This window comes from Podarcis gaigeae (genome assembly GCF_964106915.1).
Source record: "Podarcis gaigeae genome assembly, chromosome: 10".
Classification (NCBI taxonomy): domain Eukaryota; kingdom Metazoa; phylum Chordata; class Lepidosauria; order Squamata; family Lacertidae; genus Podarcis; species Podarcis gaigeae.
Genome location: NC_139686.1, coordinates 74814265 through 74840625, shown reverse-complemented (window position 1 = coordinate 74840625; position 26361 = coordinate 74814265). Strand labels below are relative to the sequence as shown.

The following is a 26361-nucleotide window of genomic DNA, read 5'->3' as shown; positions in this document are numbered from 1 at the left end:
TCCAACCCATTGTTCCCAACTTTTATTTTTAAGGAAATTGATTTTGGATCCCTTTCCTGCAGATCATGCTAAATGGGATTAACTTCTTTTAATACACCAGTGAAGTCTACATTTTTAAAATTCTATACTACTCAATGTGTTACTGAAAAAAGTTAGGGTGACCCAGAAAGAAATAGCTATTGAACTTAAAAGACAAAAGGGCTTTATTGAGCCAAAACTACACTGAAATATTCAGAAGTATCTAGCATACTTATCTGTGATGCCAGCCATAGTGAACTTAAGCAGACAACGTACCTCCTTCCTCTGCATATACAAAACAAAGCATAAACACAATGGGAATTAAGGTTTGTGACTCTAGATACTTCTGTTTTTCACTCTGATATCAGACTTCCTTGCTGAACAATTTATCCACAATATTATTGAAACATAGTCCTATATAGCTGCTAATGCTCCTGAATGGAGCAGCAAAGGATCAGGGTTGGATCCAGTAGTCCTGCTGTTGCATGGTACAGTCCCTAGTGCCTGCATATACAGTGCAAACATGTGCAAAGGCTCCCTACGTGCAGATGTTTGTGCTGCACACATGGAGGGTGGAAAGTGGTACTCAGCATGCATGACATCATGAGCCAGCCTTCTTGGTGTGGCTCCAGTGCTGCTCTACTTCTTAAGCCTAAATCCACTTATCTGAATTGTCTCTCTAAATGCTCCAGGACACTTGGACACTTTTCTGTCTCTAGCAACCCCACACATCTCAACCCTTCAGTTTCGCCTCTTCCTAAACAGCCTTGCCACAATGCCTGCCACCACATTTACTTATATTAACATTCCCCTGGCTCAGAACACCCAAGATGCCTCCACTTCTGCCCCCGAAGGCTCCTCTCTTCAATCTGCACAGCTTCCTACCAGATAAACAGTAGCTGCTTCCCTCAGACCAAGGAAGCCCCCTGCCCTGGATCCCCACATACTGAACCCTTCTTCCCATGCAGCTAAAAGGGGGGGGGGTGAGACTAAGGGGGAGGCAGACTCTTAATATCTATTTCACCTTCTTGAATTTAGGCTTATGCAGCTCCCAGACAGTTTAAGAGCTACCATACTACTTTGCTTCTTATCTTATCTGTATTTCTGTTTTTTTTTAAAATATATTTATTAGGTTTTACAAAAAGGAAAAAACACAAACCACCACAAAGATAGAAAGAAAGTAAAAGGAAATAAAACATAGTCAAAGATACACATAAAACATAAAACATATCAAAACACTAGAATAGAAAATACAATAAAGAAAAATTCCACTCAACCCAATACAAAACATAAAAACTCCAACTTTTAGAATCATACTTAATTAACTTCCTTTCTTGACTTCCTCACGCCTCCCTTTTTTGTGTTCCTCTTTACCCAATCAGATACAGCAAATCTTTACCCTCTTTCAAATCTCATTTCTAATTATTAAGTTCATTCTATTATGTCACCAATCTTTCCTCCTTATACTTAAACACCTTTAAATTATTATTTACTTTCGACATAATTTAACTTTAGTCTTTCCTCCTTTTCTATTACATTTTGCATACTTTTTTAAGCTATATCACTAATGCCATATTATTTCCAAATCCAACATTGTTTTAACATTCATAAACTTTGCAGTGCTTCTGCAAATAATCTTTAAACTTCTTCCAATCCTGTTCCACTGATTCTTCTCCCAGGTCTCGGATTCTGCCAGTCATATCTTATCTGTATTTCTGTACAGTGGTACCTCGGGTTACATACGCTTCAGGTTACAGACTCTGCTATCCCTGAAATAGTACCTCGGGTTAAGAACTTTGCTTCAGAATGAGAACAGAAATCGCGTGGTGGTGACACGGCGGCAGCGGGAGGCCCCATTAGCTAAAGTGGTACCTCAGGTTAAGAACAGTTTCAGGTTAAGAATGGACCTCCAGAACAAATTAAGTTCTTAACCCAAGGTACCACTGTGCCAAGCAGTGGAGGAACTCTGAAGGGCACAACTTCAGTCTGCAGAGCCCGGAGATCCTTTTTTAAAATGTGTTAATCATACTATATATGCTTTTAAAGTGGAGCAGTAGTCACACTGTGCAAGCCTCACTTGCATCCTGTAAATAGGACAGTCCACAAAAATGCTACTACAGTATTTCCCATAAAGCACACAATGACTCCTGCTTTCTGGCTATTAGGTATAACATTGACAACTCTTATATTGAGGATTTATGTTTGGCTCCTTGCAGAAAGACACCAACATGAACAGAAATTTCACTTTGAATATATGTGTATAAATACAGGGTGTTTCAAAAAGGACACTGAAAATGTTTTGATACAAGAATAAGATAAGATTATATCAAGTGGTGGACTCACCTGGTTTTTGTTTGGGCTTCAGATTGGCAGGAATATCTCCATTAATGGTGACTGTAGCAATGTGTGACGCACAGTTAGTCAATCCAGGATCCAAGCACAAAGCTACAGAAAGCATCATTCTTCAGTTATTCGTCTGACATGCTAATAAATACACATTTGTTCTCAAAGACACAGAAGGAATATCACAGAATCTGCTCCTAATTAAGAACTAGATAAACAACTCTAATGTGCCACCAAAGACTAGGGACCACTGTGCATACACTCAGATCCTCTAGTTCCAGCAAGCCAGAGAAATACGTGGAATTCAGAAACTAGATAGCCAAGCATTTTACAACAACCAGTGGTTGGTGGGATCCATCTGTCTTGAGAGACAATGTGTGTGCCTCTGGGGGTAGGCAAACCGCTACATTAAGGTAAAGGTAAAGGTAAAGGTACCCCTGCCCGTACGGGCCAGTCTTGCCAGACTCTGGAGTTGTGCGCCCATCTCACTTAAGAGGCCAGGGGCCAGCGCTGTCCGGAGACACTTCCGGGTCACGTGGCCAGCGTGACAAAGCTGCATCTGGCGAGCCAGAGCTGCACACGGAAACACCGTTTACCTTCCCGCTGGTAAGCGGTCCCTATTTATCTACTTGCACCCGGAGGTGCTTTCGAACCGCTAGGTTGGCAGGCGCTGGGACCGAGCAGCGGGAGCGCACCCCGCCGCAGGGATTCGAACCGCCGACCTTTCGATCGGCAAGTCCTAGGCGCTGAGGCTTTAACCCACAGCGCCACCTGCGTCCCATAACCGCTACATTAGCAGCACTCAAGTGACTTCTCTGGGGAGCAAGCCTGGGCCGTGTGTCTGGAGGCCCTGGGCTGCCCAGATAACAAGACTCCCATCTCAGCCTCACTGATGTGGTTCAAAGGAAAGCGGAGCAAGACATTTGGCACCAGCTTGGCTGCAGGAGTTGCCGGAAGGAGGCAGACAAGGCGCCATCCAACCATCTTAGGGACTCTGCTCCAAATCTGTGTAGGATTTACACCTTAGCCCTTTCTTCTCCCCAAAATATCCTGCAAGGCAGCAGAGGTTTAGGATCAGTTTTCCTTCTCCTAGATGGGCTCAGTTTGGGGAAAGTACTTCATTTCATCTGTCCTGAGCTTCTAACCACTTAGCTTTAGTGAATGATCCTGGGCTCTGGTATGAGAGGAGGGGGGAATAAACTTTCTCCCTATCCACTTTCCCCACATAAGGTTCCTCATGTCCCTCCCTTCTCCCTTTTTCTCAGCTGAAAAGCCCCAAATGTTGCAAGTGTTCTGACCAGTTACATCAGCACCTTCATAGGTATGCCCAGAGTTTGCTAGGGCATGCCTCTTTGCACTGGTGAAATGTTCCAGCATGCATTTATTAGAAAATTATTAGACAGTATTTATGGTATGGCAGTTATGTTTGATATTTCCAACTGCAAGCCCTTTGAGCATTCCAAAGTGCTCCATAAAAGGACATGCATCAACATTTTCCATCCAAACAGTCAAGACAAAATACAGAAGTTACCTGGAGAGCATTCAAGGATCTCCCCTTTGTATCCTGTTTCTTCCTCCAGCTCACGTAAAGCAGCACTTTCTGGGGTTTCATTGCTATCAATTAGACCTGTGATGTAAAGGTTGAATTGTAACTAAGATCAGCAATGGTAAATGGACTTTTTTTTGGTGGGGGGGTGACGACATTGGCATCGCTAGGAAGAAAGCACAAGACTTAGTGACAAGATAAATGTTCTAATTCATGGATGGGGAATCTGGCGCCCTCGGAATTTTGTTACAACTCCCATATGCCCCAGCCAAAGTGACTGACGATCAGGGATGATGAGAGCTGGCATACAACATCTTAGAGGCCCACAGGTTCTCCCTATCACTACTCTAATTATTAAAATGCATTATAGGTAAAGGTAAAGAGACCCCTGACCATTAGGTCCAGTTGTGACCGACTCTGGGATTGCGGCACTCATCTCGCTTTATTGGCCGAGGGAGCCAGCATACAGCTTCCGGGTCATGTGGCCAGCATGACTAAGCCGCTTCTGGCAAACCAGAGCAGCGCACGGAAATGCCATTTACCTTCCCGCCGGAGCGGTACCTATTTATCTACTGTGTTTTTCGCTCTATAACATGAACCTGACCATAACACGCACATCGTTTTTAGAGGGGGAAAACTGGGGGGGGGGATTCTGAATGAAACAGTGGATGTATCATTTTTGTGCTTCATGCTGTGGCCACAGACATGTGATCTGATGGTGAATTTGGGGTGACCCAATGCAAAAATCCTGAGGATCCCTGTGGATCTGTGCTTTGTAACCACGTTTTTGCACCATTGCAGCCCCAGGCAACAGTGGGTGCGTTATTTTTTTGGTGCAGGCTGTAGCCATGGACATGCTATGTGATCTGATGGTGAATTTGGGGTGACCCAATGTAAAGATCCTGAGGATCCATGTGGATCTGTGCTTTGTAACCATGTTTTAAGTGGGGAGGGAGGGAAAAACACAGAAGGGACAAGGAGCACGAGAGGGGTGTGCGGAGAAGCAGCTGGCTAACAATGCAGGAGAGGGGTTTAACGGGAGGGAGGAAAGAAAGGCAAAAGTTTCCTCCCCCCCACCCAAGCCAGCCCGCCCTCTCTCTCTCTCTCTCTCTCTCTCTCTCTCTCTCTCCCACCTTCATGTTTTCTGGCTGCCTGAGCCGGAGGAGCACAGAGAGGAATTAGAAGGAAGGACGCTCTGCTTTCCCTCTGCTTGCCTGGAGGGGAGGGGATTTGCCTGCTCTTTGTTCCGTTTGAGCAAACACAGCAATGAAACACAAGCGGGTGGGCAGTAAGACCCTGAGGCAGAATGCAGGAAAGCAGCAACTTCCTCTTTTCAGGTTTCCCTTCTCCGTGACGCGCAATTTGATTTTTGCCTGATTTTCCGGCTCCAGGGACCACACATTCGCTCAATAACACGCACAGACATTTCCCCTTCCTTTTTAGGAGAAAAAAATCTGCATGTTATAGAGAGAAAAATACGGTACTTGCACTTTGACGTGCTTTCGAACTGCTAGGTGGGCAGGAGCAGGGACTGAGCAACGGGAGCTCACACCGTCGCGGGGATTCAAACCACCGAGCTTCGGATCAGCAAGTCCTAGGCTCTGTGGTTTAACCCACAGCGCCACCCGTGTCCATAAATGCATTATACATATGCATTAAAAAGCCAATCTCCTCATAATGATACCAGCAAGATTCTTCACAGGATGGGGCACACAAGTTGTGAAGAGTACAGACTATGGGGGCATGTTTAGAATCCTGAGGCTCCATACCAGACTAGATCTGTAGGACAAATGCATGTATCTTACACAATACTTGGCCTGTTTGCCAAAAAGAAGTGTGAAGGGGAGGCAAGTGAAAGCTGACCTTCCCTCTCAACATTCCTTGCTGCTCTTAACTGTTTTAAGCAATTACTTCCTAGTCTGGCTCTTGTTACATGCACAGCCCATTTCTGTCCCTATCAATTTGACATGGGTTCATTTGTAAGTGTCTTCCATCCACTTTCCACATTCATCTCTGATTTTCTTTTTTTAAAAAACTTGTATATAAGAACATATTTAAATGTATTTTTCCTCAATGAATGCCTTTCTGGATGCACTTTATCCTAAAATACACATTTTTACACATTGACTCCCCCCCCAAACAAAAAAAATGTATTGCAAAGTTCAGAGAAGTGCAAGATCAAAAGGATAATTGTGTTCTAATCTATGTCTTAGTCAGGAAGGTGTAAAATAGGCCTGTTCACTTAAAAGGGCACACCAAATAAAGTTCTCCATTCCTATTTACAAGGCATTAATTCTGATAAAATCAGAAATAGTAATGTGCAGATATGTCCAGGGTGCAATACCATTGAAAGAATTTATCCTAAGGCGTTTGCAACACAGGACTTGTGGCCTATTTCCAAACATATAAGCATCCCAAGAAACAGCTGGTGCCTCTCTCACAATGGCAAGAGCCTTACCTTAAAATTAACAAGGAAGCTGAGGTGAACCACCTACCTGCAGGGAATTCCAAGCAGTAGTTTCCCATGGGAGGCCTAAATTGCTTCACAAGGACAACACAGTCATAGTGAAGAGTTCTTTGCAACACTGGAATAACAGCAACACCTGCCAATACAGAGAAGGAACTTGCAAAAACATGGCTGCACTGAAACAGACAAAGATCAGTAACTGACTCAAGGTATCTCATGCAGTGTACTTGATGGTTGTGCCCATGTTATCAGTTTCAGAGTAATGGTTTTCACACTTTCTCCCTTGAGCGAAAAATTTCAGTATCTACTTGGAAGCCCTGAATGTTGCAGAGGATTCTGGAAGATGATTTAGGGCATATCCTCAGTTCACATAAGGTGCTTGGTTTGACATGTTGGGTCATACCATCCACATAGGTGAATGGAGAAGATAACCATCCAACACTCCACTGCAGGTGCCAATCATAGGGGAAGATTGGAATAGGTGGCAAGCTGTCCATCAGGGAAGCCAGTCTGCCATTCCTGATTATAGCCCTAAAGAAGCTTTTAATGAACACCAGAATTCTCCAGAACACAACTGGAAACAAACATTAGTTTAGGAAATTCATATGGCTCCGTTTTCAAACCATCTTAACAGTGCTGCTGTGGCCTACTATCCACAAGTATCCAAGCGGGTACTAGACCACACTGTTTTGCATCTTCCTTTCCACGCTCTGATGATAAAAGGTGGGGAAGGGAAGACTGGCAGGTCACTTAGCTTTGAGGGCATGCCTGGGGGCCTGTTCACACATACAGCCACTATTATGAACCACTAGCTACTGAATGAAAATGGAAACCATCATTATAATTATTATAAATTTCAACGACGATAAAATACTTGCTTGAAATTTGGTGAAGGACCAATAATCTCAACAATCAATATTCCCATATATATTGGTGCTCTCTCATGTATGTCCCCAGCTTATCTAACATTAGGAGACTCTCAGCAGCCAGTGAAGTAAGAGGTGTTTTGTGTTTATCAATGTAAAGACTTGCTCACCATCAGCAGAAACCCCCTCTTTTCTGGTAGTACGCTTCACAGATTCCCATACTCTATTAAATAGAAAGGAGATGGGAAGAAGATAGATGTCAATGTAAACATGTTGGTTCCCAAAATGAGATGTTAATCATTATTACTGTTATAATACTTCACTCTACATCCTAAGGCACTTCAAGAACAGAGTTCTTGCTGATGTCACAGAGAAATTTTTTCCTTCATGACAAAAATCTCTCAAAGCATAATCAAGGCTGAGTATATGCTTAAAAAAATGTTAAAATGTTAAAAAATAATAATCAAAGGTATGCACCAAGTGACTCTAACAAATGCAGAATTCTGCAGCTGGAATAAATTATGCAAACAAATGTGACTTCTTTTTTGCCCAATCAATGCAGCATTTCTTCCCAGTGTTGCATAGTTCATTCTGCTTTCACTAGTCACAGGAAGAAGCTCCAGATCATAAGTCCTGACCTCTGAGCACTAGAAATATTGAGCAACCTCGGCTCTTACTTTCTCTCCCTCCCCCCCCCCATAATTTTTTATGAAACTTTGTCATCATACAATAAAAAACAAATCTAAATAAAAAGAGCAAAGAAAAGACAAATCCCTCTCTCAAAAGTAGATCTTAATCCTTGTCTCACAAAGGGGCCCACCCAACTCTCAGCTAGGAACCTCCAATATACATTAGGCATTGCTAAAAACTTTCAAGAAAACTTATGCAAATAGATGAGAAACTTTCTTCTTTCTTTTTAATGAAAGACAAGATTCTCAAGTAGATTACTTTTACTTTTCACGACTGGACCTAATAGTCAGGGGTCCCTTTACCTTAGAACACTATTTAAAAACCCCATGGTTTAGAAAACAGCTAATAGGTAAAAATTATTACCTTGTTTGACCTTCAGGGTCAATGTAAGTTGTCTGCTCAAGCTTCACCCATTTTCTTTCTGCAATCGTCTTGAGGGGGAAAAAAATCACTTAAAACATTTTAAAAACTTAAGAAAAGCCTGCTGGGTCCGGCTAATGGCCCATCTAAGTCTAGCAGCCTGTTTTCACAGTGGTCAATCAGATGCCCATGGTCCAAAACTGCTGCAAACTGGGTTGACCATCTTTATCAACCTATCTACTACGACCCCTTTATTTTCACCACAAAGATGATGATTTGGAACAACTATGAAAACTGCCTCCACTGTGGTTACAGCTAATATGGAAAACCGAAGTCATCATCAGCATTCTCTTTCAGTTCAGTAATGGCAGGATTTTACTCATAGATGAAGACAATAGTTTTGCCATTTCCAAAATGGTAGGCATTACCAAAGTATTTGCATTATATTAAATGAATGAAGAACTATTTGCTGTGAAGACAGAGATGTGTGCAAGTTCAAAGTAAAGGGAGCCCTCTATAATTTTCTCATGTGCTCTTGGAAAAGGATCATATGCCCTGAACAGGAAGCAATCTTTACGAACATTAACTATTGAGGGCATTTTTTTAAATGAACTGAATCAACAATATATGGAATAATTTGGCACTGTTCTTTTTACAACATGGTCATTTTCTACAGAGAGTACTAGAATTTCAATCAAAGGCAAGGGAAAAATCCTCAAGTGAACCAAATACAGAATTGCTTACTATGGCAGGGATAGGAAACCTCTGACCTTGCAGATTCTGCTGCATTACAGCACCCACCATTCCTGGCCACTGGCTGTGCTAGCTGAGGCTGATGGTAGTTGGATTCCAACAACATCTGGAGGGCCACAGGTCACCCACCACTACACTATGAAATGGTGAAATGGACTTGCATTTTCTCTCAAAGCAAAGGTTGCCCAACAAAGGCGGAATGGTATGAAACCAAATTCAAGAGTACTCTGCTCTTAATTCACACTGTGATGAGACTGAAACACCGGATCTGTGTGACCTAAACAGCAGCAGTCCCTTCAAGATGCCCAAATTATTTTAATTTTGTTTTTTGCTTATTGCACACCATACTCAATGAACAAATGGCCACCACCTTTGTGAGCTTTCACTTGTTATCTCTAGTTGTTGGCAAACAGTGCTGGATGAGCTGGATTTCAGTCTGATCCAGCAAGGTGGTTCTTACATTCTTGTTGGAGAGAAGAATTTTAGTACTAGTTCTATTAGAAGAATGTGTGGGAGAAGAGAAGTGAAGAGTGAGACAAAATGGTGGGTAGAATCAAGGTGAGTGGCAAATAAGGAGTGTTAGTTAAGAATGACAGTTGGAGGAGTCAGGTGAAAAGGACCCGGAACAAAGGCTGATAGTGGAGCAGGGAGTCTGATATGTTGGGTCGGTGCATTAGGCAGAAACATTATTTCCTATTTATTGTAGAGTTCACCAACATGATGGCCTGTAGATGCTGAACTACAGTTCCCATCACCCTTCAACACTGGCCATGCTGGGTAGGGCTGATAGTAGTTGTAGTCCAACAATATCAGGTGGCCATCAAGTTGGCTACCCCTTCCACCGAATGACTTTTCTAGATAAATACAATAGTTGGTTCAAATTCTTGATGAATTGTGGTCTGGTTGAATTCCACATCATGTTTTTGCTTTTATCTGCACAGATGAACAAGCTTAGGAAAGTCCTACTATTCTGCACTTCAGTGGGTGTTGACAGAAGTGTATTTTGGATAATTTTATGGTGAGTGTGAACCTGAGTTACTAGACACCTAGTTACTTTGGCTTACCCAGTGACCCATAGAAGCCAGGGCTTTATTGTAGGACCCCAAGGACATCACACCAATGCTTTATCTATTGACAGAGAAGGTGTGGAATGGAAGGAAGCCATTGAGCCACAGCAATCCTTCATGACTTTTGAATGAGACACTGCAGTTAGGAAGGAAAAAAAAGAGAAAAGAAGACAACAATAACAAGGAACAGCAGGAATCAAAAGGAGAGGCAACAGGAAAAGGCAAGTGAGTAGGAGCTCAGGGCTACAATCCTATGCACACTTACCTGGGAGTAAGTCCCACCGAATGTACTAGGACTAAATTCCAGGTAAACATACCTATGACTGTATGGTTAGGTATCAATAACTGTGGTTATAGGTACATTCAGAGGTACAAATGAAAGGCATATAAGCAGCAACATGAGAAAAGAGCTATTGAGCTGATTTCATAAGTAACAGGAGGCTATGCTGAACTCAGAAATCAGGTTTTGTGGAAATTAAGTTTATTTTAAAATGGTTTAGATCTGTGGACTCTCCAGAGAACTGTTGCCTAGAATGTAGTAAATAACAACAACTTAATCATTAAGTGGGAGAAAAAACATAAAATTCCTCTTCTGCCATGGTCACACTTGACACACTCACACCAGACCTGTAATGACTGAGCAATTGTTTGAAATGTTACACAACGTTACACAAAAGATATGAAGGACTAGAGATTTATTGTGACCCTCTACACTGTTGTGACACAAACTTAAATCATTACCCCAACTACTCACAGCAACCCACGGGCATGTGATTGATAGGCGGAAAGAGGTAGGTAAACTGGACATTACGTGGGCCATCAAATGTAGCAGGACTGAAGTGGCCAAAATGCCCCAGGCAAGCAAGAGGTCAAGAAGATCAATTAAGAGGAAGCTAAGCATGAAAAATATTACAGATTATTAACAAGTCCCTCTAATGGACACCAGATTTCTGCACACTGAGGCAGTCCCATCTTACTAGACACATCAAGAAGTCAGGTGGATGTTACGTGAGGAACTCCATGAACCCTGCTCTTGATTCTTGAGAATCAACAGAAATTTGATTACCAACGGACAACTCACTTAATATAACACAAACGTCTTCAGAGCAATTAAGGTCATGTTGAAGAGCATTAGATTGCCATTAATTTCAGTGGGACAGTGTGATGCATGTTTGCTCAAAAGCAAGCTGGGCTGTGTTCAGTACAGCTTGTTCCCTATGTTTGCAACCCACCCTTGAACCATTTGGTGAATAACGGAATATAAGTATAAAAGAAAATTAAAAATATGAATTGATTGATTAAATGTGGTTATGTTTATAACTGCAGTGCAGACATACACTATAAGGACTTGGATGCATATGCTTTCTTATTTCTAACTCATCTCATAACAGCTTCCAAACTTTTGGTACCTAGACAGAATAACCTCCCAAAGCAAAACAGCTATCCTGACAAAAGGTTGGAACTGCAGATCTCTGGATGATAGGAAATGGTCTTGCTAAGTCATATAGAGGTGCTGCTTTCCCATTATCACAGTAGGATACATAGCATTTGCATACAATACTATGCAATACTAAGCCCAGTATTTGATCACAATAACTAAGTTACTTCAAAATAACATGCCAAAAAGCAAAGAAACATTGCATACCTCTTCTTTAACTATAGATTCTTGGGTGGTTTTCCGAGCTTCAGCAGATGCTTCCTTTTCCATTTTCAGTGATGTTGGTCTGTCACCTCAAGCACAAAGTCCACCTAACTACAAACCAGAGTCAATATTTGCCCTCAGGATCAAGTCAGACCATTCATTCTTTTCATTCTAAATTAACAAGTCAACCCTGCAGCAAATATAAACACAAAATGTAGACTCAGACAAGTAACATACTGGCTAACTAGAGACTGGTTATTCATTGGTGAAAGAGTCTGCCTTCATCTCAATGGAACATAAGATCAACAGGATGTTGCCTCAGAGTCCAAACCAGATGAGAAGACAATCCAGGTCACAATTAAGATTAAAAATGAGGATTGCAATATTTATTCTAGCAACTGAGTAATACTTTAAAAACCTTTTAATTGCTTGTTTTAAAATGTGCTCCCTCAAGTAGCAGGACATATATTCTAAATTTAATATAACTATGCAGATTTAACCAATTAATTGTTTAAATTTAAGATTCTTTTAATTGTAGCTCTCTCTTCCAATACTAAATGTCCTATGATTTACCTAATTTATCTAATTTGACATAAATTAAGGTTGTGTGCATACATTTAAAGCACATTACTTGTCCCCAAAGAATCCTGGGCACTATAGTTTATTAAGTGTGTGTTGGGAATCATAGCTCTGTCAGGGGTAAATTACAGTCCCCAGGATTATTTGGAAGCAGTCATGTGCTTTAAACGTATGATGTGCATGCAGCCTGATGCTGCCAGGGCAGATCACAGTGTAATGAGAAACAAGAAGGTTAATAATAATAATAATAATAATAATAATAATAATAATAATAATATAAAGCATATAAACTAGTATAGCAAATTAAAGCAAAAAAAAAAAAAAAGACTAAAGCAGCAACAAATAAAATTAAATTGTTCACATTACCAAAGAGAAGATATTAAGAGAGTTTAATAAATTTATAATCTAGCATTGGAAAAACTGGTATTTTAAAAACCTACCTGGGCAATGCAAAGCTGTTATTTACAGATTGCCCCACCCCTCACTGAGGATTAATTCTATACTTTTGAAGTACCTGACTACTTTGTTAGTTATATTATGATGATTAATGGGTACAAATTACGGTAGCAAGATGACTTTGATACTGTCAAAAGTATCATATACAGTAGTTGAAAGAATATAAACAACAAACATAGCTGAAGAGATTCAAGCATGAGAACATAGTATTGCACCATGACATAATTTTTAAATATGATTTCTGATCGCAACAACCATAATAATATATGCCAACTGGTACTGGAGTATCAATTTAAGCACCAAAATTAAGTGAATTTTATGAAAAATTGTGAGACAAAGATAAAAGAAAGTAAAGAATTAAATTAATATGAGTGAAACCTCTCTGAAAACAAGTGGGGTTGCTTTATACAGTACTGAAATTTCAGAAGCCCCTCACAAAATTAGTTGTAACTTTAAAATGCAAGACACAGAGTGCCCCTTTGTACTGTAGCCTACAGTGTAATGACCTAGAACAAACAAAGTGAAATCCTGCATATATTTACAGCCCCAAAGCATCAGGGAAATTCTGAATGCAGTTATTAAACAGGAATTAAAGCTGCAATAACAGTACTCCCCCACTGAAGCAATCACAATTAAGGGAATTAACATAAACAGACAATGGGCTACATGGAGATCTGTTGGAATTTACAGGGAGTGAACCTTGATTGAAACCAATGGAAGAAGTAAGGAGCCAAATTAAGGATTGGTTATAGTATCATCAAATATATGATATGTTTAAATTAGATTTTTTTAAAAATGGGTGTGATAGGAATGTTGAGGTCTTAGATATATGGTAATGTTCATAAGTGTACCAACCAAGCACGTACATAGATCAGCACAGGAAGACCAACCTGGAACCATTTTGATTCCCAAACTGAGCAAATGATTTCTCTGCAAGGCCAAAGTGGGAAACCTCCCCATTGTCTCTTTCCTCACAAATCCTGTTTTAAGGACACATTTAAGATATGAATAGGGTGTGAGCCTGTGACATGGCCCAGGAACTAAGTATTTATAGAATCATAGAATCATAGAGTTGGAAGAGACCACAAGGGCCACTGAGTCCAACCCCCTGCCAAGCAGGAAACACCATCAGAGCACTCCTGACATATGGTTGTCAAGCCTCTGCTTAAAGACCTCCAAAGAAGGAGACTCCACCACACTCCTTGGCAGCAAATTCCACTGTCAAACAGCTCTTACTGTCAGGAAGTTCTTCCTAATGTTTAGGTGGAATCTTCTTTCTTGTAGTTTGGATCCATTGCTGTGTCCGCTTCTCTGGAGCAGCAGAAAACAACCTTTCTCCCTCCTCTATGTGACATCCTTTTATATAATTGAACATGGCTATCATATCACCCCTTAACCTCCTCTTCTCAGGCTAAACATGCCCAGCTCCCTTAGCCGTTCCTCATAAGGCATCGTTTCCAGGCCTTTGACCATTTTGGTTGCCCTCCTCTGGACACGTTCCAGTTTGTCAGTGTCCTTCTTGAACTTTGGTGCCCAGAACTGGACACAGCACTCCAGGTGAGGTCTGACCAGAGCAGAATACAGTGGCACTATTACTTCCCTTGATCTAGATGCTATACTCCTATTGATGCAGCCCAGAATTGCATTGGCTTTTTTAGCTGCCGCGTCACACTGTTGGCTCATGTCAAGTTTGTGGTCAACCAAGACTCCTAGATCCTTTTCACATGTACTGCTCTCAAGCCAGGTGTCACCCATTTTGTATTTGTGCCTCTCATTTTTTTTTTGCCCAAGTGCAATACTTTACATTTAAAATTCATCTTGTTTGTTTTGGCCCAGTTCCCTAATCTGTCAAGGTTGTTTTGAAGTGTGATCCTGTCCTCTGGGGTGTTAGCTACCCCTCCCAGTTTGGTGTCATCTGCAAATTTGATCAGGATGCCCTTAAATCCATCACCCAAGTCGTTGATAAAGATGTTGAATAAGACCGGGCCCAAGACAGAACCCTGTGGCACCCCACTAGTCACTCTTCTCCAGGATGAAGAGGAACCATTGATGAGCACCCTTTGGGTTCGGTCAGTCAGCCAGTTACAAATCCACTGAGTGGTAGCATAGTCAAGACCGCATTTTACCAGCTTCTTTACAAGAATATCATGGGGCACCTTGTCAAATGCCTTGCTGAAATCAAGGTAGGCTACATCCACTGCGTTTCCTTCATCTACCAGGCTTGTAATTCTGTCAAAAGCGAGATCAGGTTCGTCTGACATGACTTATTTTTCAGAAATCCATGCTGACTATTGGTGATCACAGCATTCCTTTCTAGGTGCTCACAGACTGTTTGCTTAATGATCTGCTCCAGAATCTTCCCTTGCCACCCGGCTCGTCGGACAGAGTCCGCGGGTCCTAGCGGAAGAAAATGAGTTCAGCCGGAGACAGGAGCAATAAACGGAGATCCAAAGTTTATTGCGCAACAGGTTCAAAATGGCATTGAACCCCGAGAATGGGGTGACATAGACTTTTAAAAGTTCCCTCCAAGTCCCAGAATACAGTGCAGAAAACGTCATGAATACATTATGGGAAGGTTGGGTTACATGGATGACCTCATGGATATATTACAGGGAGGTGGGGTTACATGGATCAGCACTTCAGAAAGGGAGGGGGAGATATGCAGAGTAAAGGATATGCATAGACAAACATAGATAAACGTTTCCTGAGTATGGGTGTTGGCGAGACAATGGGGCAGATATGCATCGTCTATCACCGGGCATTGTCGGGAGGAAGGGTTTGGCAGAACGATCCGAGCGGATTAGGGTCTTCCTGAGTACGTGACCTGTCACTCAGGAGATTATGGAAGTGAGGTAACGACATGGAGCCCGGAAGGAACAGAGTAGAATGACATTAAAATGGAGAAAATCGGAGTTTCGGTTGATTTTGTATGATTTTCCGAAGCTTTTGGTCCCTTTGCCGGTCAAGTGTATATCGTATATTGAAAACGGAAACAAATGGATACATTGTAACGAAGTTTGACAGTTTTACGAGGTCGCTGGTTTCGGTTCCATTGTTCTCGCAGCGGGGAGCCGTCAGCAACTTGTCAAGAGGTTAAATGAGGCGTGCAAGAGCTCCCTGAGCTAGCTCCTGCAGGGGAATGCATGCTCTTGATTGGCTGAGGCGCAGCCATTATAGTCAATGGAGAATGTAGTTCGATACGGTCAACCCATGATAAAATAGGGCGAAGGAAAGGCTTAAGAAAAGAAGGGCTTATTCCGCCCGTATATGGAAAGGAAGAATATCATTTTATAAAGTCAAGGGGTATAGTGTGGTGCTTGTGCAACAGTGTGGGGTTTCAGGAGCTGGGCGCCGTTGGGGTCATCGCCTCGGGCCCGCTTTTGAGGAGGAGGAGGAGGAGAGGAAAGGTACCCCCCCTCTCCTTCCGTATCAGTCCCCCATTCGGAGATAGATTTGCATTAAAGTTCTGTAAGAACTTGCAAATCCTTTCTCCGCACCCTATACCCCTGTGATTTCATACTCCCCTTCCCCCAGGTGTCTCATTTGCACATATTCAGGGAAGACAGGGGCGCTGTGAGAACGGGAATAGGCTCGGAGGGAGAGAGAGGCGGATTGAGCAGGACAGCGAAGAAGAGAGCAACAAGGAGAGACACAGTGTATAGTACAGCAGAGCACAGAGATGCAAAGGACAATAATAAGGGCAATGAGCAATATCACCTTAAGTAGCTGTCGGAGCCATCCGAGCTTGGGCAACCATCCCCATAAGTCTATGTCGGACAGTCCTTCATGTCGTATCTCATCTAGCTTCCCTGCCAGTTCGTGAATGTTGTTTAAATGTCCGGTAATATTCAAAGTCTGATCAGTCACATATGTACAACACTCAGTGCCTATTAGGGCACATGTCCCTCCTTGACTGGACAGGAGAAAATCTGTCGCAATCCTGGTCTGTAAACTAAGTTGTCTCACCTCTGACAGCTCCGACATCAAAGAATCTGTGATTTGGGTTGCCTCTTGCATAAACTTCAGAAGGATGTCAGTAAGCCGGAGGATGTCCACATGATTAGAGCCGGCCCCATAGGCAGGGAAGAGTGCTCGACCGACGGTCTCCCCATTAGCAGCGACATCGGACAGATCTGACAGTTCTTTCTGTTCCCTCTTATTCCTTTGTCTTCCCGGGGGTAGGTGTGGGACTACCCTTATGCCAGGGACAATGTACCCCACGAAGCAGGATCCTGACATATGTGGGCTCACCCAGGTGTATGCACGATGGCCGCATATCCAGAACAAGCCGCTGAGGTAGGATTCCATCCTTCCGGAGGCAAAGGCAAGCAGCAGCATGGAGTCAGCGGGCTGAGGCTGCCAGGTTGGAGGGTGTCCGATGACGGTGGCCCAAGCAAGGGTGAGATTTGGGAACGTACGGGATCCGGTCATATCAGTAACGGTGACATGGCCAGTGGGTAAGAGTTCTATGTTGGAGGTGCAGGTGCTGGACCCAATGAAGGTTCCTTCCCCGGTGAAAATGCGGCACAGGGGTCCCTTTGTAGGGCCAGTAAGGTAGAGGTATTGGTGGGTCAGGTTCAGGGCAGTCAAGTTCCAAGAAGCGACGTCTCCGGACCGGAACTGTTCAGTGGTCACGGGTACCGGAACAAGGGGAAGACTCTGTTGGAGGTGGCTGGGTGCATGTGCGCATATCCAGCACTCTGGATAGGGTGCCTCTTTAGCCACCTGGCCAAGAAGTTTGATGTAGGAGTTCTGTTCCCAAGAGGAAAGGAGGTCCTCTCCCGGGAGGGCGGGATCAATGCCGAGCTGGCGGGGTGCCGTGCCGAATGGATGAAGCGGGTCGGTGGTATTGAGAAGTCGCCTGTCCCTGGCTATGCCCCCGCACCTCAGAGGACCGACATTATCCCAAGTGGGGGAGCGTGAGGGATGTGCCGGATGGTACCACCCTTCTAAATATTCTGCCCCTCTCCAGTCGTGGGTGACCCCAAGGTTCCAGAGGCAGCAAAATCCTCTCAGGCAAAGTCCTTGTAGTTGGGGTTTTCGGGGTTTCGGGGTCATGAGGAGACATTGGAATCCGAAAATCAAGTTATCTGAGGGGTTTGTTGCGTCGGTATACGACGAAGCGGCCCCTCCGTTTTCGACTTCAGTCCAATTTGGATTCCTCATGAGTTCACCGTTGCCATAAAGGAAATGAGTCCCGTTCCTACAAGTGAGGCGGTAGTAGGAATAGTCAAGGGTGACTGCTGCTGACCCAATTCGATGTAGGTGTTTGTCTCGGATGAAAAGTTCCCAGTATTTGTTGTCAGTTAGTCGGGGTACCAGGGAATGACGTAACAATGTTCGGGACTCCGGGAGGCAAAAGTCAAAGTCCCCCATTCGGGCAGGATTTGACTTTCCTCCGGTTTCGACTCTATGGTAATCCAAAAAATGGTAGTCCGTGGCTAACCCGGTGCAATGATCTATTGGTGTGGCTGGAGATTGGGTCAAAGTTCCGTAAACGAGGGAGATGAAGGAAAAGTTCATAATCAGAGTCTGGGAACGGTAAGGCATTGTCAGAGGGGAAGAGTTATCAAAGGCGCGCTGTCAAAGAGCTGTCAAAGGCGCGCTGTCAAAGGCAAAGGCGCGCTGTCAAAGGAGCTGTCAAAGGCGCGCTGTCAAAGAACTGTCAAAGGCGCGCTGTCAAAGAGCTGTCAAAGGCGCGCTGTCAAAGGCAAAGGCGCGCTGTCAAAGGAGCTGTCAAAGGCGCGCTGTCAAAGGCAAAGGCGCGCTGTCAAAGGAGCTGTCAAAGGCGCGCTGTCAAATAACTGTCAAAGGCGCGCTGTCAAAGAGCTGTCAAAGGCGCGCTGTCAGAGAGCTGTCAAAGGCGCTTCAAGCGTAGTTTGATAGCGCTGGGATCTGGGATGATCTCGGATGTCCAGTTGGGTGAAACTGTGTCCGGTCCGGTCTGTTGGGCCCGATTCTGACCCCGATCTGGTCCGGTCTGTTGGGCCCGATTCTGACCCCGATCTGGTCTGGTCTGTTGGGCCCGATTCTGACCCCGATCTGGTCCGGTCTGTTGGTCGTCGTCGTCGTCGATATATGAGGTTGGTGGAGTGGGAGGGGTCGAAAAGGTGAAGTCGTCGCTGACATCTTCCTCCGTCTCCGTGGGGGGGGCGTTGACTTACACCTGGTGTGGTGTAACCATGAGTGTTTCTCACCTACTTTCACGGCGGTTGGCGATGTCAGGAGAATTTGGTAGGGGCCTTCCCACGCTGGTTGAAGGGGTGCCCTCTGATAGACCTTGACAAGGATCCAATCGCCTGGTTCGAAGGAGTGGGCTTGGACGTCGATGGGCAGATTTTGTCCTTCGATGGCCGCGTAGTGGTGGAGGCGTTGTAGCTGTGTCTGGAGCTGAATAACATAATTAGTGAGCTCTGCTTCTCCCAGTTCAAGTTCTGAGAGTGGAAATAGAGTGTTGTAAATGGGAGGGGGTCTCCCGAATAAAAGTTCATACGGAGATAGTTTCAGTGGTCCAGTTGGGGCACTCCGTATATTGTGGAGAACTAGTGGAAGTGCATTTACCCATTTCAGTCCAGTGAGTTTGCACAGCTTTCCTAGTTGTGTTTTAACTTCTTGGTTCATACGCTCTACTTGGCCCGAAGACTGTGGGTGATAGAGTGTATGAAGGTCCCATTTTATTTGTAGGGCTTTGGCCACTAATTGTACTATTTGAGCGGTGAAATGGGTTCCTCGGTCGCTGTCTAGTCGACGGGGTACCCCAAATCGAGGGATAATGTCCTGTAGGAGGGCCCTGGCCACTACAGAGGCAGTGGGTTTTCTACAAGGAAATCCCTCCACCCAGGAGGAGAGTTTATCGACTATGATCAGGGCGTGTCTGAAGCCTTGACAGTGTGGTAAGTCGATAAAATCCAATTGCAGGCTTTCGAAGGGGACGAATGCCCATAGCCTGGCCCCTGGCGGCGCTCTGGGTTGTCGTTTGGGGTTAAAGGAGCTACAGGTAACACAGTTCTTTGATGCGGTTGTGGCTGCGACCGCAAGTCCGGGAGCGTACCAGGATCTTTTAACATGTTCTATCAGTCTCCCTTTTCCCCAGTGTGTACGTTGATGGAGGACCCTCACCAATTTTGGAACCCAGGCCTTTGGAAGGACAGTTCTACCATCAGGGAGAACCCAGACGTCATTTTGTTCGATGGCGCCCACAGAGCGCCAGAGAGTCTTTTCTTCTTCGGGGGCTTCTTTGTAAATTTGTGTGGGATCTATGTTGAGTGGGATTTGTAAAGCTTGGAATTCTGATTCGTTGTTGGGGGGGCGGAGTGCGGCTGATTGGGCTGCTCTATCAGCTCGCCTGTTACCCCTCGAGACAGGGTCTCTACCACGGGTGTGCGCCTTACAATGGACCACTGCGATTGCGGTTGGTAGGTGGATAGCGGTCAGTAGTCTCTCTACGAGGGCGGAATGTGAAATTTTGGAGCCCGCAGCGGTTAGGAAGCCTCTTTGTAACCAAATCTGTCCAGTTGTATGGACTAGCCCGAAACAGTATTTACTGTCGGTGTAGATTGTCGTTCGCTTGCCTTCACTGAGTTCACAGGCACGTATGAGTGCTATTAACTCTGCAGCTTGGGCACTGTATTGCGGGTTTATCGGATTAGATTCTACCACTTCAAAGTCTGTGACTACAGCGTATCCTGTTTTCCTTTCCCCTTCCACAACTTTTGAACTACCGTCTGTATAAAGTATTAAATCTGGGTTCTCTAAGGGTAGGTGATCTAGGTCTTCTCTGGGTTTCTCGGCTTGGCGGACTATGGTGGCGCAGTCATGGTGTGGGGTTCCATCGTCGGGAAGAGGGAGGAGGGTGGCCGGATTGAGGGAGTTAACTCTCTTTATAGTGACGTTTGATGGTGTTAGGAGAAGGGCTTCATACTTATTTAGTCGTGAGTTTGAAAAGTGATGACAGCCTCTTAGAGTTAATAGGGTGGAGACGGAGTGGGGCACATGGACGGTGATTTCGTGTCCTAGGACTGTCTCTTGAGCCTTTTCAAGGAGGATCGCTGCGGCGGCTATGGCTCTTAGGCAGCTTACTGCCCCCTTTGCGGTGGTGTCTAATTGAAGACTGTAGTATGCTACGGGTCTTTCTTGGTCTCGAAAAGGCTGAGTCAATACCCCTGAGGCTACCCCTATTTGCTCATGGATAAACAAGTTAAATGGGATCCTGTAGTCGGGTAAGCCTAGGGCAGGGGCGGATCTCAATTCTCGCTTTAATCGTTCAAAAGATTTGTATGCCTCTTCTTCCCAGACTAGGGTGTCCGGATGATCTTGGCGGGTCATAGCGGATAGTGGTTTTGTTATTTCGCTATAACCCGCGATCCAGGCTCTGCAGAAGCCAGCCATTCCTAAGAATCCTCGAAGTTGTCGTTTAGTTTTTGGAAGGGGGATTTTAGTGACTGCTTCGATCCTATCAGTTGCTAAGCTTCGGGTGCCTACTCCTAAGATATGACCGAGGTACTTTACTTCTTGTTTGCAGTATTGCAATTTTTTTGGTGACACTTTATGTCCCTTTCTAGCTAGTTCCGAAAGGAGATGCTTGGTGTCTTTCTTACATGCTTCCTCACTGGTGGAACAAAGAAGGAGGTCATCTACGTAAAGTAAGAGGGCGGAGCTTGCTGGGAGATGGATATCCTGTAAATCTTGGTGTAAGATGGCCGAAAATATTGCAGGTGATTCCACGTATCCCTGGGGTAGTCTCGTCCAAGTTAATTGACTGGGTCCCCAGGTAAAGGCGAAAAGGAATTGGCTAGCTGGGTCTAGAGGAATACTAAAGAAAGCGGAACACAGGTCTGCAGCAGTGTACCATTTGGTTTCCGCTGGAATGGCGTTCAAGAGGGAGTTTGGGTTGCCTACTACTGGATGGCGGGGTATTACGAATTGATTCACCAGCCTCAAGTCCTGTACAAAACGGTACCGAACTGGGGCTCCCTCTGTCGATGGTTTCTTTACTGGGAGTACCGGAGTATTGCATGGGGATGCACAGGGAATCAGGATGCCTTTCTCTAGGAAGTCCTCTATCATAGGAGTTAGTCCCTCGATGGCTTCCTTGGGCAATGGATATTGTTTTGTACATGGGAAAGGTAAATCAGTTCTGTAGGTGATCTTTACTGGGACCACCGACAATAGGAGACCTACTGAGGTTGACTCGGTGCCCCATAGAGAGGAGGGTAAGTCACTTTCCAGTTCGGGGGGGAGTTCCGGAAATTGCCTGTCAGTTTTTGCTTCTTCAATTATCCCTTGGAAAGCGGGGATGGATTCCTCTGGCATGTATAAGTAGATGCCTTCTTCGGAACATTTAATGGTTGCATTCAATTTACAAAGTAGGTCCCTTCCTAAGAGGTTTACTGGGCTGCTCGTTAGAAGGAAGGTATGTTCAGCCAGTAGGGGTCCGAGGGTAACTTTAGTCGGACGTGATAGTGGACAAGTACGGGGTATCCCATCTAGACCCATAACCTTCCTGGTCTCCGAACTTGGTTCCAAGTGGCTATCAGTTAAGGTGGAGTAGGTGGCTCCGGTGTCTAATAGACATTGGTATGGATGGCCGTCTATTTGAATAGTGCAAAATGGTTCTTCGGAGGACAACGTTAGAATTGGGCAGATAGTTTGGGTTTGATTGGGATCCCCTTTTAATTGTCAATAGTTCTCTTGATCATCAGGAGGGGGTTGGTTAGGGGGGTGTAAGGGAGGTGCTGTAGCGTTCGTCCACGGGTGAGTGGATGGAGTGATTGCGGGCATTTGGGTCCTTGGTCCTGGTAGGGGTCTTTGGGTTTGAGTAGGCGCATTTGGAGGCGGCGGTGGTTTGTAGGGGGCAGGAGCTGCCTGAGGGTTATAGGCGACGGACGGTGGGTTCCCATATCCATGGGTCGCGTTAGGATGTGGTGTAGCGTAAACCGTGTTATTGAGGTAGGGGCAAAACCTTCTAATGTGTCCCTCTTCCTGACAATAAAAGCATCCGCTGGTAGTAGGTCCCCAGGGTCTATGGGGATTGGAAGGTCCCCCTCCTCGGGTCCCCTTTCCTCGGGTGAAACTCCTGCCCCTGTTGGAGTTTAATTCCATGCTGAGGGCAAGGACTTGTTCAACTTCAGGCTTGGGATCTCTTTTCTTCCTCTCGTCTCGTGAATTATATACTGATTTAGCGATGGAGAGGATTTCGCTGACGCTCTTTCCATCGTACCCTATTTGCAAATTTAGGGCTTTCCTAATATCAGGGCAGGCTTGATCTTTAAAGAAGCCTTTCACTATTACTTCGTGTTGAGAGTTCTCTGGATCTATCCCTCCCCAGGTCTTGATGGCGGACACCAATCTCGTATAATAATCAGACGGGTGTTCATTTGCACCTTGTAGCACGGTCTGTACTTTCGTCCAATTGACGGTGCGTTGTCCGGCGGCCTTAATGCCGTCCAAAATTGCCCTTTTAAACAAATTTAGGCACCATATCCCATTTGTAGTGTTATAGTCCCATGTTGGTTCGGTGCGGAGGCATTGAGCCGTGAGTGCTTCTACCCCTGCCGGACGACCTGTCTGGTAATTTGGGAGTTCAATCGCTTCGCCAGCTTTGGTTAAAATATCCGCTTTCTCAGCTTTGTTAAAAAGCGCGTTCAAAAGAACGTGAACGTCCGGCCAGGTCGGCTTATGGGTCGAAAATATTGCGCTGACCTGGCGGTGGCATTTATCCGGGTCGTCTCTCAATGATGGCATTTGATTCGACCAAGTTACCAAATCTGCCGTATAGAATGGTTGGTGGGTATATACCATTCGGGGGGGTCCGTCTGGCTGCAACGGCGGGATCGGCAAAGCCCTTAATGGCATCTGGACGGCTGTAGAGTCCGGTTGCCTGGACGTTTCTGGGGCCCCTTCAGGTCTGTCTAAGGGGTTAGAGCCTTCTAGGGTAGCATTTTGTATTTCTCTGGTTAAGGAATTGATGTTTTCCGAGATAGCGTTCTGTATCTCTCTCGCTCGTGCTAACGGGCTAGTGTTTTCTGCGGTAGCACTCTGTACCTCCCTGGTTCTTGTTAGGGAGCTAAGGTTTTCTGAGGTGGCATTTTGCATCCCTCTGGCTCGTTGTCTGGTCATTATTTGATTCGCGCCCCCCCCCCGTGCTCCTTGTTCCCCTGTCTCTTCGCTGCTATTGTTACCACCTTGGTCATTGTCCTGACCGTTGCTTGGGGCGGGTGGAGCGGTTTGTCTGTAGTAAAAGGGGATGAGCGCTTGTTCCACAGAGTCATCTATAGGGTGCCCTTCGTAAGGGGGGGGGGCAGAGGTGGCCTTCCATGATTTAAGATAGGCAGTTGGTAGGTCGTAGCTCCCTTTGTAACTTGGAGCAATCCTCTGACTGTTTCAAAGGCGGCTAGGTACTCTAGTTGACGGGGTTTTTCTTCCATCAAATAGTTTCTTAGATATTTCAGGCGGTCTTCATTAAAAGAGCCTCCTGTTGGCCAACGCAACTCAGGCTTCGCGGAGGCAGTTCCGGCCGGCCAGGTTTCTCTACATAGATCTTCTAATTTCTGCCTCGATAGCAAGTTGTGCCCGGGAATAGACTTCCAATAAGAGATGACAAATTCAAGAGGGCAGTCGGGGTCTCTCTGGGATTCAGATGGCTTCCTTGAAGCCTTCTTCCCGGAGCGAGCCCGCTCATGCTTGGAAGCTTGGGTACCCATTTTATTCACGCATGTCTAGGTAAGAAAAGGGGAGAAGGGAGGTCGTTAGGGTTCACTTAGGGGTAAGAGGGTTTTCAATAAGGGGTTTGAGAGCTCTTTCTACCTATTCCTTATTTCCTTCTTTTCCTATTTTCAATTCCTGGGGTTCCTTTTCCACTCTGCCAAGTCCCGCCCAATCCTCCCTGGGCTACCCCTCCTGGCAACCCCCTACCTATCGTCAATCTCAGGAAGAGGGGCCCTACTGAACGCCCGCGTCGTGCGGTGTCAGATCAGGTGGTCCCTTGATAGAGTTTTTTGAGCGGAAAATCCCCCTTGCTTTCGGAAGCGGGCTCACGCACGATTCACGTGTTACGTGGCTCGACCGGTGCGGCTGGGATTGATACAGAAAGCAAGACCCCTTCCTGCCCCCTCCGTAAGGGCGCTCGGGAAGTTCGGAAAAGAACTCCAGCCCCTTGCTCTCAACTAGGATGTCCGTTGCGGGGAGTCGGCTATCTTTTCAAGCCGGGTCTCTCCGTCTTACTTTCGGACCCCAATTGGTGCGGCTGACTGGAGAGTTTGAGAGGAGAAAGAGATAGAGCTCAGAAACCCCCTTTTGGGTCGAGCAGCGGTCCACGATCTCTCTCACTAACCGGACCAAGAGAAAGGCGAGAAGGAACGATAGAGAGGAGGGCAGAGAATTCAGTTGCCAGGAGATTCCAACCCCCTTTCCACCAGTGCACTGGGTTTCTCTACTATACTCACGAGTCTTCAACGTTGATCCCGGGATCGATGGATATGCCGGCCGGATTCCTTTTGCTCCCCGGCTGAACCCCTGGGACGTTTGATTACCGCCCGGAGGATGGCCGGGGGTCCTAAGGATCTTCCCAGGCAAATGGCCTGGTGCCGGCTGAAGACTTCGGGGCCCCCGGTCAGCAACAGGGGAGAACCGCCCGCCCCACGTTGGGTGCCAAATGTTACGGAAAAATTCCGGGTGCGGAGTTGCCCTTGCCACCCGGCTCGTCGGACAGAGTCCGCGGGTCCTAGCGGAAGAAAATGAGTTCAGCCGGAGACAGGAGCAATAAACGGAGATCCAAAGTTTATTGCGCAACAGGTTCAAAATGGCATTGAACCCCGAGAATGGGGTGACATAGACTTTTAAAAGTTCCCTCCAAGTCCCAGAATACAGTGCAGAAAACGTCATGAATACATTATGGGAAGGTTGGGTTACATGGATGACCTCATGAATATATTACAGGGAGGTGGGGTTACATGGATCAGCACTTCAGAAAGGGAGGGGGAGATATGCAGAGTAAAGGATATGCATAGACAAACATAGATAAACGTTTCCTGAGTATGGGTGTTGGCGAGACAATGGGGCAGATATGCATCGTCTATCACCGGGCATTGTCGGGAGGAAGGGTTTGGCAGAACGATCCGAGCGGATTAGGGTCTTCCTGAGTACGTGACCTGTCGCTCAGGAGATTATGGAAGTGAGGTAACGACATGGAGCCCGGAGGGAACAGAGTAGAATGACATTAAAATGGAGAAAATCGGAGTTTCGGTTGATTTTGTATGATTTTCCGAAGCTTTTGGTCCCTTTGCCGGTCAAGTGTATATCGTATATTGAAAACGGAAACAAATGGATACATTGTAACGAAGTTTGACAGTTTTACGAGGTCGCTGGTTTCGGTTCCATTGTTCTCGCAGCGGGGAGCCGTCAGCAACTTGTCAAGAGGTTAAATGAGGCGTGCAAGAGCTCCCTGAGCTAGCTCCTGCAGGGGAATGCATGCTCTTGATTGGCTGAGGCGCAGCCATTATAGTCAATGGAGAATGTAGTTCGATACGGTCAACCCATGATACAATAGGGCGAAGGAAAGGCTTAAGAAAAGAAGG

The 26361-nt window shown here is 45.4% G+C and overlaps 2 protein-coding genes across 8 annotated transcripts in view; one reads left to right on the top strand and one right to left on the bottom strand.

The window, feature by feature from the left end:
• Window positions 1–26361, top strand: part of DHTKD1 (dehydrogenase E1 and transketolase domain containing 1) — a 171960-nt gene that overhangs the window by 61079 nt on the left and 84520 nt on the right. The gene's annotated exons all lie outside the window — the stretch shown is intronic.
• NUDT5 (nudix hydrolase 5) overlaps window positions 1–26361 on the bottom strand; it is a 40900-nt gene that overhangs the window by 3896 nt on the left and 10643 nt on the right. The window contains exons 2-8 of one of the 7 annotated variants that reach the window (XM_083701656.1): window positions 11756–11863; window positions 10108–10246; window positions 8294–8361; window positions 7411–7463; window positions 6403–6510; window positions 3893–3988; window positions 2362–2463 (exon numbers count right to left, since the gene is read on the bottom strand). In XM_083701656.1, the coding sequence (XP_083557782.1) occupies window positions 2362–2463; window positions 3893–3988; window positions 6403–6510; window positions 7411–7463; window positions 8294–8361; window positions 10108–10155 (475 nt within the window). In that variant the 5' untranslated portion in view covers window positions 10156–10246; window positions 11756–11863. Of the gene's footprint in view, window positions 1–294; window positions 304–2361; window positions 2464–3892; window positions 3989–6402; window positions 6511–7410; window positions 7464–8293; window positions 8362–10107; window positions 10247–11755; window positions 11943–26361 lie in introns of all 7 variants that reach the window. The other 6 variants (XM_083701650.1, XM_083701651.1, XM_083701652.1 and 3 more) reach the window with 6 other exon arrangements.